The sequence below is a fragment of the Bubalus kerabau genome, chromosome 20 (assembly GCF_029407905.1).
Source record: "Bubalus kerabau isolate K-KA32 ecotype Philippines breed swamp buffalo chromosome 20, PCC_UOA_SB_1v2, whole genome shotgun sequence".
NCBI lineage: Eukaryota > Metazoa > Chordata > Mammalia > Artiodactyla > Bovidae > Bubalus > Bubalus kerabau.
This window is the reverse complement of record NC_073643.1, coordinates 7,818,222-7,836,582: the sequence shown is the minus strand read 5'-3', so window position 1 is coordinate 7,836,582 and position 18,361 is coordinate 7,818,222. Positions and strand designations below refer to the sequence as shown.

At 37.4% G+C, this 18,361-nt stretch overlaps 1 protein-coding gene across 2 annotated transcripts in view; it reads right to left on the bottom strand.

The window, feature by feature from the left end:
* STT3B (STT3 oligosaccharyltransferase complex catalytic subunit B) overlaps positions 1-18,361 on the bottom strand; it is a 101,886-nt gene that overhangs the window by 45,109 nt on the left and 38,416 nt on the right. For both annotated transcript variants that reach the window (XM_055558132.1, XM_055558133.1), the window contains exon 2: positions 2,305-2,413. In XM_055558132.1, coding sequence (XP_055414107.1) covers positions 2,305-2,413 — 109 coding nt within the window. The remainder of the gene's footprint in view (positions 1-2,304; positions 2,414-18,361) is intronic.

Genomic DNA, 18,361 nt, shown 5'->3' with positions numbered 1-18,361 from the left:
AATTTTGTTCCATTACATATACAATACCAGGTCCCAAATGAATAGTTTTCCTGGCAATATTTTTTTTTAAATGGAAATAAATCTGAAAATATCTAAATACGGTAGATTGAACTGACATACAAAATAACACATAGAAGTATTAGATGAAAAGATCAAGGTATTCTAGACAAACAAAACCACTCAACAACAAAAAAGGCATGTTTAACCTTAAAAGAAAGAGAACCTGGAGGGAATCCTTCAGGTTCCAAACATAAAGAAGCATTTCAAACTAGGCACTGATATTTTGGAAGTCTTTAAAAAACAAACAAACAAACAAAAAAAAACGAAAACACTTGAGGCCCTAATATATACTTTAGGTACTTGAGGTGGTTGGGGGATAGTTATTGCTCACCACTGAGATGAAAGAAAAGGCCTAATTTCCAGCACAAACCCAGGGCCTGTTTATGAAACTAGATGAATTCTACCCACCCATCAAATAAAACAGTAAGCAACTTCTGCCTTACTTCCAAATCTTTAAGTAGAAACAAAACAAGAAATAACTAATTCACCACATGGGTGAGTATGGGTCCCACATTTATACATGCAAGCTCAGTCACTAAGTCATGTCCGACTCTTTGCAACCCCATGGACTGTAGCCCACCAGGCTCCTCTGTCCATGGGATTCTCCAGGCAAGAATATTGGAGTGGGTTCCCATTTTCTTCTCCAGGGGACCTTCCCAACCCAAGGATCCAACCTATATTTCCTACACTGGCAGGAGGGTTCTTTACCACTGAGTCACCAGGGAAGCCCTCTCCACATTTATAACAACTTCACATATAAGAAACTTAGACTGAGAAACAACCTGTAAAAACAGTCCTAAACTTCTGAGGGCTCCAGCAAAAGGAAGTGAAAAAGATTATTGTAAGGATGGTTCCAAATACCAGGACACCAGGAATCTCAGAAAACCAGCCTTCACTGAGGGTGAATTCAAGATAAAAAGTTATAAACATAGCAGGAAACAAACTACAGTAATTAAAGATTAGTACAATAAAATATATGACAGCATTCACACCACAAGCAGTACAGATAATAGTCATCTACCACATCTTTCACCATTCAATACCTTTCTAATCAACCTCAGAGGCTATCATGACTATTCTTCATATCATTATCCCTATTTACAAAGATAAAAAGATGTGCCAGATTTTATAAATATAACATCTCACTATCATGGAGAACATATTCCTTCCAAACAAAGAGGGAACATTTATAAAATTTGGCTATATCCTGGGGCCACAAATCATGTCTCAATAAATTTCAAAGGATTAAAATTATAGAATTTGTTTTCTAACATTAATATATTTGAAGTAAAAAGCAAAATAAGATGATGAGGAAATTCTCTAATGTTTAAAAGTTAAATACAGTCCTAAGTAACTCATGAATAAAAGAAAATTATAACAGAAATTAAAATACATTTTGACTTGAATGATAATAAAAACACTGCATATCAAAACTTAATCAATGTAGCTAAAACAGTGATCATGAGGCAATTTGGAGCTTCAAAACAAATACATTAGTAACAAAGAAGTTGAAAATTATTGAGCAAACTACATCAGGAAACTAGATAAAAACATCAAACTCAAGAAAGTAGGAGGAAGGAAACAAACGGAAGGTAACACAAGACAAATATTCAATAATCAACAAAGTTCAATGGGTTAAAGAATCTACTAAAATTGATAAACCTCTGACAAAAGTGATCAAGAAAAAAATATTAAATGTATATGTTTCTCCAGTAGGTGCCTTGTCTTTCATTTTCTCTCAAACCATTCTCCTTACATCCCAAATCCTAAAAACATTTTCCTTTCTATCATCTTCTGGACATTCTGATTTCCCATAAATTAAGAACAATACCTGGAGTAATCTGAGACAGATTTAGGACCAGGAAAATTAGAATTATCTGATTGTTCTACATTTTATTTCCTTCCAAAATGTTTTTTTCAATAAAGCTTCTATAGAGCAAAACAAAAACACAAGTAACCTGAACTTAAGAGTGTGACAAGAGCTTCTCCTCTTAACCTCCACCACTTGTCAGAAATAATGGCTAGTATGAGATAACCCCAAAACAGTCTGGGGGGTGGGGGTGTGTGAAGAAGAGTATTAAGAAAAGAGATTTAACAAATTAAATAACAGATAAATTAGCCAGCGAAAACGTATCATTTAACTATATAAAACTTTTAAGAATTGCCATCACCTTAGTGATGAATGATTTACTCAAATCACTGAAAAAATTTAAGATTAACATGAGTAACTGCATATATACTTACAGTACCACCTACTATTCTTCCTAGTGGATACCATGCTCTTTCATCAAACCAATTTAAAAATTCATAAAACCCATGAGACGCAAGATGATGTGTTGATCTATAGTTAAACCTAGAGAAAATAGGAAAAAAAGAAATGTTATAAAACTTGGTTTACTAGAAAGAAATAGCTCTAGCTTTTTAATACTATACTTTATATTTAACTCTTTATACATAAATCTATGGCTATATAAATATATCTTTCATAACAATTTTCCTCAAACCTGAACAATAGATTATTTTCTAAGAAATTGGCTTATACCTCTAAAAATAACTAAAAAAAAAAAAAGCCCATTCTCCCCCCAAAAACAAGTCTACAAAACTAGTAATCAAATTAACATTTGGCCATTGCTTGGGGTACAGATGGTACATAGCTATGCATCTGAACAAAAAATGTGATGGTACATAAAATTTACCAAATCTTCAAAGATGTCAATGACTCTCAAAAGACTAAAAACCACTAACAGAATACAGCACCAAAATGAAGCTTGTACATTCAATATAATTGCTTTCAATTCCTGCTTATTTAACTTATATGCAGAATACAGCATGCAAAATGCTTCGCTGGATGAATCGTAAGCTGGAATTAAGATTGCCAGGAGAAGTATCAACAACTTCAGATATGCAGATAACACCACTCTAATGGAAGAAAGAGGAACTAAAAAGTCTCTTGATGAGGGTGAAAGAGGAGAGGGGGAAAAGCCGGCTTAAAACTCTACATTCAAAAAACTAACATCATGGCATATGGCCCCACGGCAAACAAAAGGGGGGAAAAGTGATTACAGTGACGGATTTTATTTTCTTGGGCTCCAAAATAACTGTAGATGGTGACTGCAGTCACAAAATTAAAAGATGCAAGCCTGTTCCTTGGAAGGAAAGCTATGACAAATCCAGACAGGTATTAAAAAAAGCAGAGACAGTACTTTATCGACAAAGGTCTGTATGGTCAAAGCTATGGTTTTTCCAGGTAGTCAGGTACGAATGAATGTATATGAGAACTGAATCATAAAGAAGGCTGAGCACCAAAGAATTGGTGCTTTTGATTTGTGGTGCTGGAGAAGACTCTTGAGAGTCCCTTGGGATCAAATCAGTCAATACTAAAGGAAATTAACCCTGAATATGTATTGGAAGAACAGACGTTGAAGCTCCAATTCCTTGGCCACCTGATGTGAAGAACTGACTCATTGGAAGAGACCTCGCTGCTGGGAAAGATTAAAAGCAAAAGGAGAAAGGCGGCAGAGGATGAGATGGTTACGTAGCATCACCAACTCAATGCACATGTATGTGAGTAAATTCCAGGAGACAGTGAAGGACAGGGAAGCCTGGCGTGCTGCAGTTCATAGGGTTGCAAAGAGCCGGACACAAGTTAGCGACTGAACAACTATGACTCTAAAAATCACAGAAATAGAGAGTTAAGTTATAAATAACCAGAGATGAACTGTAACTGTACTGTAAAATAAGAACATGACCTTAACGAATGAGAATTTTGATCAATGAAAGACAAAATAACAATAAGAAGAAATGAGATGGAAGAAACCACAGTCCAAACTGCAACCTGAAGTAACTGCAAACTATGGTGTGTGTGTGTACATGTGTGCACGCTTGGGTGTTGGAAGGGGGAAGAGTTGAAGAGGTAATATTCAGGATGGTTCATGCTTAATATAAAGTTGTTGAGGGCAGGAGAGAGGCAAGAGAAAATCCTGCCAACCTCAGGGTAATGAGCAATAGGAACTGCTAGGCAGGTGGATCCCCTTAGACGACCATTGCTAAGCAAGGAAGTGGGCCTCAGGGGTATTTCCAACACACACAGCCAAGTAATTCAAAGAGTGGAACAACGCTTCCCAGACGAATAGGAAAACCTCATATCCAAAGTCAGCTTGATATATCCTTCCCAACCGTAAGTCACGACTTTCCAACACACGATCACTAGAAACAAAATACTGTAATATTTTAAGACAGACTTGATCTAATATAAAATAAGCACACATCCAAAAATCAAACGAGAAAAATAAGCAATATGAAAACTAAGCATCAAAATCAACCAATGGAAGAACTAATACCAACAGACATAAGAATAACTTCAGAAGATAAGCCACAAAGCCTGAAAGGGAGGTTTATGGTACAAGTGTTAGAATCATACTGCCTGAGTTTGGATATCCTGTTTCCACACTTACTAGCTATGTGACCTTGGCTAGACCATTCTCTGTGGTCCAGTTTCTTCCTCTGTAAAAAAGGAATAACAACTGTACCCATGTCAATAAGGTGGCTTTGATAAATAAACAATATAATGTCCTAAAGCACCCAGAGGCTACTGTTACTATTACTGTGAAATAAAGTATGGTAAAAGCACTATTTGAGTTTTTGAATGTCAAATTAAAAATAAGCTAAATATTAAAAAGGTTCAAGATGCAAAGGAAATTAGTAACAAGACAAAAAGTGTCTTGAGAGGTGGCTTTGAAAAGATGGCACAGTAGGTGACAGCAGCCTTCATACCCCCAATAAAAAATAACAGACAGCTATCCACAAAGGAAAATATTTACGGGAAGCTCAAGTAGAACTGAGATCCTACAGCAGCACAATGAAGCAAAGGATGGAGAGCAACCACACAGACGGAAGAAGGATCACTGGGGTGACAGGCTTAGCTGAGGCATCTGGAGACAACAGGATCAGCCACGTGGCAGGTACTCCTGCAGTCCCCATGGTCTGCTCTGTGGTGGACCGAGGAAGGCTTTTTGACTGAGGACAACATCCATGAGAGCTTTCACAAAGGAGGACCCCGTAAGTATTCATCAGAGCAGACCCCAGTGGCCTGCTCTACAGAGGACAACAGCTTTCAGCAAAAGTCATCACTGCCACAGGGCCCCTGGAGAAGGAGACGCTGTTAGGCCCTCAACAAGAAAGACTTGCTGCTGCACTGCCCCAGGACTAGGGCTACCACGGTCCCACAAATACTCTTGAACCCCAGAACCACTGTTAAGTGCTTACACTTCAGATTCCAGCTCTGCAGCCTCTTGAGCTCCAGATCCCAGCTCCATGGCTGGCTTGACAAGTGCCTCTGGGCCCCAGACCTGCAGCTGAGCCACCATTGTCTGTGCTCTAGCTCACAGCTCCGTGGTGACTCCATGGGCATTAGCCAGTACCACCACAATGAGGAGGACACCGGTGAGCTGGGCCGGGTGCCAAGATTTCCTTGGCCACAACAACTCGCCATGGGAGAAAAAAAGATCAGAAGGTTCCCCGTAGCCCTTACAAGCCCCGATGGACACCTGCAGCCTCGGCCATTGAGAACCTCCGCAGTGTGCAGTCTCCACTTAAACTCAGCTGTTAGAAATGCACAAAGACTACACCCCCGGATCTTACCCGGGGTAAGAACTGCCAGTCTATCCAGCTGTCACTCTTGCACTTAGCCACAGGTAAAGGTCTTTCCCCACCAAAATTATTTCATAAAATGGGCAGACATAAAGGTAGCTCAGATGGTAAAGAATATGCCTGCAGTACAGGAGATGCAGGTTCAATCCCTGGGTTGGGAAGATCCCCTGGAGAAGTGAATGGCAATCCACTCTAGTTTTCTTGCCTGGAGATTCCTGTGGACAGAGGAGCCTGGTAGGCTACAGTCCATGGGGTCAAAAAGAGTTGGGCACGACTGAGTGACTAACACACTATACAAAATAAGGCTACAAGAAATGTTAAAAAAAAAAAAAAAATCAAGAAAACTTGACAATGCCAAAGGAACACAATTGTTTTTCAGTAACTGACCACAGAGAAATAAATCTATTTCTCAATGAAGACTTCAAAGTAATTGTTTTAAGGAAGCTCAGCAAGCTACAAGAGAACCCAGACAGACAACTCAACAAATCAGGAAATACCACATGAACAGAATAAGAAGTTCAACAGAGACAGAAAGTATACTAAAAGAAAAAAAACACCAAAGAGAAATATTGGAGCTAATTAAATTAATAAAATGAAAATGCAGTGGAGAACATTAATAGTAGACTTGAACTAGCAGAAGAATCTGAAAACCAGAAGAAAGGTTACTTGAAATTATCAAAACAAAGGAAAAGAAAAGTGAAAAATAGCCTACACCAACTATAGGCCATCATCAAGGGTAATGATTGCATTATAGGAGTTCTAGAAGGAGAGACGGGGGTAGGAAGGTTATTTAAAGAAATAATGGCTTAAACCTTCCCAAATCTGGGGAGAGAAATCGAGTCATCCTGGCATGTGGTGTTCACATGCCCCAATACATATTCAATTCGCACAGGATTTCACTGAGAGATAATCTAATAAAACTATCAAAAATCAAAGACAAAGAGAGAACTCAGTCAGAGGAAAGAAACTCATACATGAGACCCCACATAAGGCTATCAGATTCTCAGTGGAAACCCTGCACCAGAATAAGGTATATAGATTCAAAGTGCTAGAAGAAAAAAACTGCCAACTAAGAATACTCAGCAAAGCTAACCATCAGAAAAAAACATTCCCAAACTAAAAAAAGAGAGTGAGAAAGAAAATTTGCAGGAGATCATCACTACCAGACCTGCTTTATAAGAAATGTTAAAGGGAGTTCTACAAGCTGAAATGAAAGGACAGTAATTAGCAACTTAAAAACATATACAGTATAAACTCACTGGTAAGATATGGACATAAGCAAATTCAGAATATTCTAGTACTGTAATGGTGTGTAAATCACTTAACTAGTATAAAGGTTGAAAGACAAAAATTAAAATATCTGCATTCAATAATTTGTTAAATACAAAACATAAAAAAACTGACATAATGGCTTAAAGTTGACTGTTATAAAATGTTTTATTTAAACCTCAGGGTAGTCACAAAGCAAAAACTTATAGTAGATACAGAAAGAAAGACTACCACGAAGGAAAACTATCAAATCACAGAGGAAGATAGCAAGAGAAGAGAGGAACAAAAGAACTACAAAACAATCATAAACAATTAACAAGATGGCAGTAGTTAAATCTTTCAGTCAGTCAGTTCAGTTGCGTCTGACTCTTTGCAACCCCACGGACAGCAGCACGCCAGGTTTCCATGTTTATCACCAACTCCCAGAGCCTACTCAAACTTATGTCAATTGCATCGGTAACACCATCCAACCATCTCTACCTATCAATAATTACTTTCAATGTAAACAGATTAAATTCACTAATCATCAGCTCAGTTCAGTTCAGTCACTCAGTCGTGTCCGACTCTTTGCGACCCCATGAATCGCAGCACGCCAGGCCTCCCTGTCCATCACCAACTCCCGGAGTTCACTCAGACTCATGTCCATCGAGTCAGTGATGCCATCCAGCCATCTCATCCTCTGTCGTCCCCTTCTCCTCCTGCCCCCGATCCCTCCCAGCATCAGAGTCTTTTCCAATGAGTCAACTCTTCGCATGAGGTGGCCAAAGTACTGGAATTTCAGCTTTAGCATCATTCCTTCCAAAGAAATCCCAGGGCTGATCTCCTTTAGAATGGACTGGTTGGATCTCCTTGCAGTCCCAGGGACTCTCAAGAGTCTTCTCCAACACCACAGTTCAAAAGCATCAATTCCTCAGCACTCAGCTTTGTTCACAGTCCAACTCTCACATCCATACATGACTGCTGGAAAAACCATAGCCTTGACTAGACGGACCTTTGTTGGCAAAGTAATGTCTCTGCTTTTGAATATGCTATCTAGGTTGGTCATAACTTTCCTTCCAAGGAGTAAGCATCTTTTAATTTCATGGCTGCAGTCACCATCTGCAGTGATTTTGGAGCCCAGAAAAATAAAGTCTGACACTGTTTCCACTGTTTCCCCATCTATTTGCCATGAAGTGATGGGACTGGATGCCATGATCTTCGTTTTCTGAATGTTGAGCTTTAAGCCAACTTTTTCACTCTCCTCTTTCACTTTCATCAAGAGGCTTTTGAGTTCCTCTTCACTTTCTGCCATAAGGGTGGTGTCATCAGCATATCTGAGGTTATTGATATTTCTCCCGGCAATCTTGATTCCAGTTTGTGCTTCTTCCAGTCCAGCATTTCTCATGATGTACTCTGCATATAAGTTAAATAAGCAGGGTGACAATATACAGCCTTGACGTACTCCTTTTCCTATTTGGAACCAGTCTGTTGTTCCATGTCCAGTTCTAACTGTTGCTTCCTGACCTGCATACAAATTTCTCAAGAGGTAGGACAGGTGGTCTGGTATTCCCATCTCTTTCAGAATTTTCCACAGTTTATTGTGATCCACAGCGTCAAAGGCTTTGGCATAGTCAATAAAGCAGAAATAGATGTTTTCTGGAACTCTCTTGCTTTTTCGATGATCCAGCAGATGTTGGCAATTTGGTCTCTGGTTCCTCTGCCTTTTCTAAACCAGCTTGAACAACTGCAAGTTTACGGTTCACATATTGCTGAAGCCTGGCTTGGAGAATTTTGAGCATTACTTTACTAGCGTGTGAGATGATCATAGAGATAATCATAGAGTAAGTAAATATATTAAAAATGCAATACCCAAATATATGCTAACAGAAACTCACTTCAGCTTTAAGGACACACACAGCCTGAAAGTGAAGAGATGGAAAAAGATATTCTATACAAACGGAAAGCAGAAGAGACCAAGATTGGCTACACTTTTATCAGACCAAAAAAGAAAGAACCCCAAAATTGTAACAGAGATAAAAGGTCATTCATTATATAAAGGAATCAATTCATCAAGATACAACAACTGAAATAGATAGCAATGCAATAATAGTAGTGGGCTTTAATACTCTACTTTCAAAGAACAGATGAGAAGGAGAATATAAAGAAGGAAATAGTGGACTTGAACTACACTTTAGACCAAATGAATCTAACAGAAAACACTCCATTTAACAGTAGAACATACAGTCCTCTCAAGTGCACAGAGAACTTTCTCCAGGATACTTCGTATCAGTTCAGTTCAGTTGCTCAGTCATGTCTGACTCTTTGCATGGACTGCAGCATACCAGGCCTCCCTGCCCATCGCCAACTCCTAGAGTTTACTCAAACTCATGTCCATTGAGTCGATGATGCCATCCAACCATCTCATCCTCTGTCATCCCCTTCTCCTCCTGCCTTCAATCTTTTCAAGCATCAGGGTCTTTACAAATGAGTCAGCTCTTCACATCACGTGGCCAAAGGATTGGAGTTTCAGCTTCAGCATCAGTCCTTCCAATGAATATTCAGGACTGATTTCCTTTAGGATGGACTGGTTGGATCTCCTTGCAGTCCAAGGGACTCTCAAGAGTCTTTTCCAACACAATTCAAAAGCATCAATTCTTCGGCGCTCAGCTTTATAGTCCAACTCTCACATTCATACTTCATACATTAGGTCACAAAACAAGTCTTAACAAATTTAAAACTGAAATTATATTGAGTGTCTTTTCTGAGCACAACGGTATGAAATTAGTGATCAATAAGAAGGCTAGGAAATACACTAATAAGTGGAAACTGAACAATATTTTCCTTAATCAATGCGTCCAAAAAAAAAGACACACCCCCAAATGGAAACACAGCAAAATGTAGCAAAAGCAATCTGAGAAGTTTATAGCAATAAATATCAACATTAGTAGAAAACAGATCTCAAATAAACAGTCTAACTTTATACCTCAAGGAACTAGAAAAAGAATAAATTATGCCCAAAGAGCAGATATAAAGAAATAAAGATCAGAGCATAAATGAATGCAATAGAGACTTAAAAAGCAGATATAAAGAAATAAAGATCAGAGCATAAATGAATGCAATAGACTTAAAAAAAAAAAAAGAGGAAAAAAGTTTTATTCTACTTTTTAAGATAAGCAAAATTGACAAACTTTTGGCTAGACTAAGAAAAAAGAAGACAAAATCAGAAATGAAAGAGGAGAGGACTTACCCAGTTCTTAAGACTCTGAGCTTCCAATACAGGGGGCACAAGATTGATGCTTGGCTGGGGAACTAAGATCCCACATGCCACATGTTAAGGCAAAAAAAATTAAAAAAAAAAAAAAAAAAAACTAAGAGGAGAGATTACAACTACTACCACAAATACACAAAGGATCATAAAAGATTATTATTAACAATTATATACCAACAAATTCGGTAACCCAGAAGAAATGGACAGATTCTTAGAAACAATGTATATCAAAGACTGAACCAGGAAGAAATTTAAAAAATCTGAACAGACCAATAACAAGAAAGGTGACTGTTGGGGGCTTTTGATTACTAATTCGAAGAAAAGTCTAGGACCAGATGGCTTCACTGGCAAATTCTACCTAACATTTAAAGAATTAATGCCAATCCATCTCCAACTCTTTCAAAAAAATTAAAGAAAAGGCACTTCCAAAATCATTTTACAAGGCCATTATTACCCTGACAACCAAGTCAGACAACACAACAAGAAAACTACAGGCCAGTGCCCCTGATGAACAAAGATACAAAAATCCTTAAGAAAATACTAGCAAATTGAAATCAACAGCACATTAAGAGGATCATGCACCATTATTAGGGACTGCCATTTAAAATGGATTTAAAATGGTGCTAGTGGTAAAGAACCTGCCTGCCAATGCAGGGGACCTAAGAGATGCGGGGTTCAATCCCTGAGTCAGGAGGGCATGTCAACCCATTCAAGTATTCCTGCCTGGAGAACTGCATGGACAGAAGAGCCTGGCAGGCTACAGGCCACAGGGTTACAAAGAGTCAGACACAACTGAAGCGACTTAGCACACAGCACACCACAATTAACTGGAATTTATCCCTGGGAGTCAGGAATGTTTCAACATACAAGCATTAATAAATGTGATCCCATATTAACAGAATGAAGGATTAAAATCATATAATCATCTCAATAGAGGCAAAAAAGGCATTTGATAAAATTCAACATTCTTTCACAACAAAAACTAAAAAAGTAGGTATAGAAGAAATTTACCTCAACATAATAAAAGCCATATATGACAAGTCCATAGCTAGCATCATACTCAATGGTGAAATGGTGAAAGCTTTTTAAGATCAAGAACAAAACAAGAATGCCCACTCTCACCTGCACAGTACTAAAAGTCCTAGCTTTAGCAATTAGATAAGAAAAAGGAATAAAGGGCTTCCAAATTGGGAAGGAAGAATTTCAATTGTTTGCAAATGACATGATCTTATATACAGAAAACTCTAAAAATTTTACCAAGGATTCAAGAAAAACATTAAAAAAGCAGTTACATTTCTATACACTAAATATGAATTATCTGAAAATAATTAAGAAAGCAAAACCATTTACAGTAGTATGTTAAAAAAAAAAGTCAGTAAAATATTTAGGAATACATTTAACCCAGGAGGTGAAAGACCTGTACACCGAAAAGTATAGGACACTGATAAATGAAGACAAAAGCAAATGGAAAGATACTCCACGCTTACAGATTGGAAAAATCAGTATTGTTAAAATGTCCATATATACAACATTGTAAATCAGCCATACGCCAAAAAAAAAAAAAATTTGAAGTCCATATTGCCCAGAGCAATCTACATATTCAATGCAATACCTATAAAAATTCCAATACTATTTTTCACAGAAACAGAAAAATAACCCAAAATTTTCATGGAATCCCCAAAGACCCTGAATAGCTAAAGCAAACTTGAGAAAGAACAAAACTGGAAGCATCAAAGTCCCTGATTCCAAACCATGTTACAGAACTACAGTAACCAAAACAGTATGTTACCAGCAAAAAAAATGAGAGAGAGAGAGAGAGAGAGAACACTGGAACAGAATACAGAGCCAAGAAAAAAACTATTTACAGTCAACTAACCTTTGGCAAGGGCATCAAGGACAAACAATGATGGAAGACTAGTCTCTTCAACAAATGGTGTTAGAAAACCGGATATTACATGAATGAAACTGGACCCTTATCTTACACCATACAAAAAAATTAACTCAAAATAGATTACTGACGTCAATGTATAATGTGAAACCATAAAATTCCTAGAGGAAAGCATAGAGGGGAAAAAAAGCTCCCTGACATTGGCATTGGCAATGGTTTTTTCAGATATGATGCCAAAAACACAGGCAAAAAAAGTAAAGAGTAAATAAGCAGGACTATATATTAGAAGGCTTGTGTACAACAAAGGAAAGAATACACAATGTGAAAAGGTAACCTATGGAATTAAAGAAAATGTTCGCAAACCATATATCTAATAAGGGGTTATTATCTATAATATAAGGAACTCATACCACTCAAAAGCAAACAAAAAATCCAAAAACCCATACAAAATATGACTTAAAAAAAGGTTCAAAGAACCTGAAAAGGTCTTTTCCCAGAGACGCACAAATGGCCAATAGGAAAAAGAAAAGGTGTTCAACATCACTATTTGGAGAAACGCAACTCAAAACCACAATGAGATATACCCTTCACATCTGTTGGGATGGCTAGTATCAAAAGGACGAGGTAAAAAATGCTGTCACCCTTGGTATACTGTTGGTGGGAATGTAAATTCATACAGCCATTATGGAAAATAGTGTGGAGATTCCTTTCGAAATATTAAAATAGAACTAGTATGTGATCCAGAGATCCTATTTCTGGGTACACTGTAGACCTGTGAATAATATGCGGGTTAGGGGCATCAAGCTTCTGTAGCTGAAAAATAAGTCAGCCCTCCAAGATACTTGGTTCCTCCACATCTGCAGTTCCTCTGCATCTGTTCCAGCTGCACCCGATTCAACCAGCTGCAGACTGTATTTATCAATGAAAAAAAATTTGTGTATCAGTACACTTGGGCAATTCAAACCTGCATTGTTCAAGGGTCTACTGTATATCCACAGGAGACAAAATTAGTATACAGAAGATGTATCAGCACTTACTTCCATGTTCACTGCAACATTATTTCTAATATCCAAGATATGTAAACAACCTAAGGGTCTGTTGACATATGAATGGATAATGAAAATGTAGTTATATTATAATGTAAATAATAACATGTATATAAACACACATTTTATAATTATGCGTTTATATAATGAAACATTTGGCCACAAACAGAAGGAAACCTTGCCATTGGTGATTTGTGACCCATGTACAAACTTGAAAGGCATTTATGCTAAGTGAAATAAGCCAGACAGAAAAAGAAAAATCTGAATAGTATCACTTACATATGAACTAAAAAAAAAAAGTTTAACTCAGAAAGAGAGTAGAATGGTGAATGTCAGAGGATGGGGGACAGAACAAATGGGAAGACATAGGTCAAAGGTTACAAACTTCAATTAAAACATGAATAAGTTCTAAGGCTCTATTGTACAGCAAGATGACTATATTTAATAATACTGTATTATATACTTGAAATTTGCTAGATGGAATCTTAAAAGTTCTCACACACAAAAAAGAAAAACAAAAAAAAACTATGTGAGGTGACAGATGTGTTATGATTGTGATAATCATTTCACAATGTGTATGTATATCTCAGGAGAAGGCAATGGCACCCCACTCCAGTACTCCTGCCTGGAAAATCCCATGGACGGAGGAGCCTGGTGGGCTGCAGTCCATGGGGTCGCTAAGAGTCGGACACGACTGAGCGACTTCACTTTCACTTTTCACTTTCATGCATTGGAGAAGGAAATGGCAACCCACTCCAGTGTTCTTGCCTATATCTCAAATCATTCTCAAATCATTATGTACATTAAATACATACAACTTTGTCAACTGTATCTCAATAAAGCTGGAAAAAAATATTAAGGACAAATTTAAGAAATCACAAAAAGTAAATCCAGTTTTTACATTTAATCATAAAAAAAAAAAGAATCACTATGTTTCACAGATGATTATGAAAAAACACAAATTTCAAAACACTAATGATAAGGAGATCAAACCAGTCAATCCTAAAGGAAATCAGTCCTGAATATTCACTGGAAGGACTGATACTGAAGCTGAAGCTACAATACACTTTGGCCACCTGATGTGAAGAGTTGAAACGACCCTGATGCTGGAAAGACTGAAGGCAGGAGGAAAAGGGGACGACAGAGGGCGAGATGGTTGGATGACATCACCAACTGGAAGGACATAAGTTCGAGCAAGCTCCAGGAGATGGTGAAGGACAGGGAAGCCTGGCAATGCTGTAGTCCATGGGGTCACAAAGAGTAGGACATGACTGAGAGACTGAACAACAAGCATAAAGTCTAACTTAAAATCATCCACAGAAAATAAACATTTTCTCTGAAGGAGTATCAATTAATTGTCATTATTGAATGCTACAAAGGCAATGAAATTTCTGACTATAGGAAAAGGATTTTAAAATCAGAACTTAAAGTAAAACAACATTTATTTTCCAGCAACAATTCTGGAAATCTAAGCTAGTGCTAGAAATGCTACACATGCTCCAAAGAAAGTATGGGAGGTAATTTTAAAAGAGAAATCCCCCAATACTAGAAACAAAATATTTATTGTACTTAAAGGTGGGACCCTGGAAAGACTACCACTTTAGAGATGGAAAAAACGGTAGCCACCAGAATAGAAATGGCTAAATCTTTGTCTTTCCAAGGGAAGAAAGACTCCCATAAAAGGTAAACTCTTAACGTTCCTACCATGCATGACAGTCTAAATTTACCAGGAATCTCCAAATCAAGAAATTAACACTGAAACCCAGGTCCAAAAACTTAGATTAACAGTTTAAGCAAAAACCAAAAATAACTTTAGAAAAAAATGAGCTCATAAACAACAGTAACAAACTATAGGCGGTAGAGAACCACCATTAGAAAGTACACAAGTAACAGCCCCAAACTGGTCAAGGTATTTCAATGACAGAAGGCCTAGTATTTTAGCAAGAACCAGGGCTTTAAATTTTAAATACAATTTTTCAGATTAAGAAAAAAAAAGGACTCCAAGGGATACCAAACATGTTTTGAAAACTGAGAAACATGGGACTCCAGCTCTATAAAGTTGTTCTGCGTGATATTTTAAACTTTTCATTTTACATAATTCTTGACCTCTCCTCCCTCTTTGCTGAATCATTCTCTTTCTTTGGCTTTTAAAACTACAACAGTCTCCTAATTTTTACCCTGTATCTCCAGTCCTCTTCTCTGCTTTCTGTACAGGCAGACTCCTCTACCCAAGATCCTCTTACCAACTCTTAACTCTTCCCCAAGGGATGTCAGTCATACCTGGGTACGACTGTATGCCAGTATGCCCACAATCTGCCAATGTTATCTCCCTATCCACATGTTTTTCCCCCCTTGAATGTCACAAAGGCATCTCAAAGTCAACATTCAACTAGACTCATGATTGGACACCACCTAACTTCAAAACGAGCACATACACTGTCTGCTTTTAGTGTTTCCTATCTACCACCTAAATTGAAAAATCCAAAAATCTAGGTGTCATCCCGGAGTGATCCTTCTATTTAAATACCCTTGAAATTTGTCTAATCTTTTCCTACTCTGATACTAGCACTGAAATCTAAGCTATCATTTTTAAACTACACTACTTACTGCAATAGCCCCTAACTCAACCCCCTACATCCATTTTGCCCATCTCATTCTCAATTTGTAAATACTGTTTCTCAACAAAGAATGTTGTTTCAAAATACAAATGTAATTACATTGCAATCCTCTGCTGAACTATTCAAGGGCTTCATCTCTTAAAATTAAATGGAAGGAACCTTAACATAAAGCCACACGTACTCTAGCTCTTACATAACTCTAGTCTTGTCTCACGTTTTACCATCTCCCTACTTTCCATATACCTATCTTTCAGTCCTCCAGACTCACCTTCTCCCCTCCTCAGCATCTTCAGACTGCCAGTTCCCTACCTCTGTATCACTGCTATCTCCCCTCTTAGCCTAAATAATTCACCCTTCAAACTTCAGCACACTTCTAGGGGATGCTGTTTTGAGGCGGGGAAAGAAAAAGGTTCAGTGTACTTTTTTCTCCCTAGCACTTGCCACAGATGCAATTTCACATTAGTTTACTTGATTAATATTTACCGCACTAGATAAATACTTCCACAAGGAAACCACATGTCTCCAACACCTAGCATAGCACCTGGTACATAGTAGCCCTAAAATATTCGTTGAATAAATAACTGATTTCATAAATGTGTTTTAAATAGATGAAATACAATCTAGATAGCTTCCCAGAGAGCTACCTAGTGTCAACTTTAAGTGGTATCCCCAAAGTTAAAGACCAGTTTAACTATACCTCCTGAGATCCAAACCTGAAGGCAGAATTACAGAGTTCAAACAAACAAGAAAGTTCATTAAGATTCTACTGAAAACCTACTCAAAGAATAAAAAAACTAAACATGAATGAAGAATGCTTTTTGCCCTGTTTTATCCCCAGGGTCAAGTCAATCCCGATACGCAAGGCTCCCAAAACTCCCTTAACTCTCTAGTATATACCCATTTTTATTTGACTTTCAGTTCACTTCCTCCATCTGATTTGCCATTCATTTTTCTATCCTATTTTCTGGCCCAGTTTCTAACCCACCACTATGAATAGTTTACTGAATGTGCTTATGGGTTTCCCCTCTTATCTACTGTAAAGCACAGCACTCTCTTATTTCACTGAGCACTTTCAAGTAATAGCAGTCACTTCTCTTTTTTCGGGCACATAATACATTACTGCCCCTGTGTGTTAGTCGTTCAGTTGTGTCCAAGTCTTTGCAACCCCATGGACTGTAGCCCGCCAGGCTCCCTCTGTCCATGGAATTCTCCAGGTAAGAATATTGGAGTGGGTTGCCATTTTCTCCTCCAGAGGATCTTCCTGATCCAAGGATCGAACCTAGGTCTCCTGCACTGTAGATAGATTCTTTGCCACCTGAACCACCATGGAAGCCCTATCTTCCCCCATACAACACACCACTACCACTAATCAGTCCTGTCAGTTAAATAAACTAACTACAGAGATATATAAATGGTGGACACCTTACCTAAGAGTTCTTGCTGCTTAGTAACATTACCAACATTTAGGACTCCCAAAGGCTTTTTGCCAACAAAAGTAACTGAATTTCCATGATGCCTTCTGATGTTGAACACTTTTCATATATTTATTGGTCTTTAACCTTCCTCTTAAGTGTGTGCTGAAATACTTTGAAGCATTTTCTCTAATTAATTTGATAAAGTTCTTTATACTGTTCTTTTGTCAGTTATATGGCTTTATAAACTACTGTCATTCCATAGCTTCTTTTCACTCATAATGGTATTTTTTAAATAGAAACTCTTGACATAAACCTAATTCATCAATTCTTTGCTATGGGTTAGTGCAGTTTTTCTAGTTAAAAAACGTCTTTCGGTGCCCCAAGGTCATAAAGGTATTATATTCCTCTTCATGACAATTAACAGCTTAAACTTTTAATTATTTAGGTACGTAATACACCTGGAATCAATTATTTTATATAATGAGAAATAAGGGCTCAACTTGATTGCCTCTGTATTAATATAAATAATTGTTTCCCTTCCATTTACTGAAACAACTAGTTTTCAACTAGCTTTCCTTTCTCCACTGCTGTACAGTTCCACCTCTACCATAAACTAAGGATTCATTAGTGCAGATCTGTTTCTGGACTCTATTCTGCTTGAGTAATCTTTATGTCCTCCTATAATATGCAAACTTTCTAAGTAGAGCTTCAAATAAAATCTTGAGTTCAAAGAACATTCTAAAACTGTGCATTTTATAATTTGCCCTTCTGCATATTCACATAAATTTTAAAATAAGCTTGCCAATTCCACCAAGAAAATCATGTTGGGTTTTGACTGAAAGTCCATTAATTCCACACATTAATTCGGGATAATTAATATCTTTAGAATACTGACCCATCCAATCCATAAATACACTTTAACTCTTTCATTTAGGTCTTCTTTAATGTCTCTCCAGAAAATGTATAATTTCACCCGAGAGGTCTTACATTGTTTGCTTAAATCTATTCCCATTTTTAATGGAATCATTTATTTTTTAAAAATTCTGCTTGACATAGTGACAGGTACCTCGTGATATTTTACATTGATTTTATAACTAGAAACGTGTCACTAGATTCCTTCAGGCTTTAAATCTGAAAATCAATAAACACCCCGACGACTATGTTAAAAA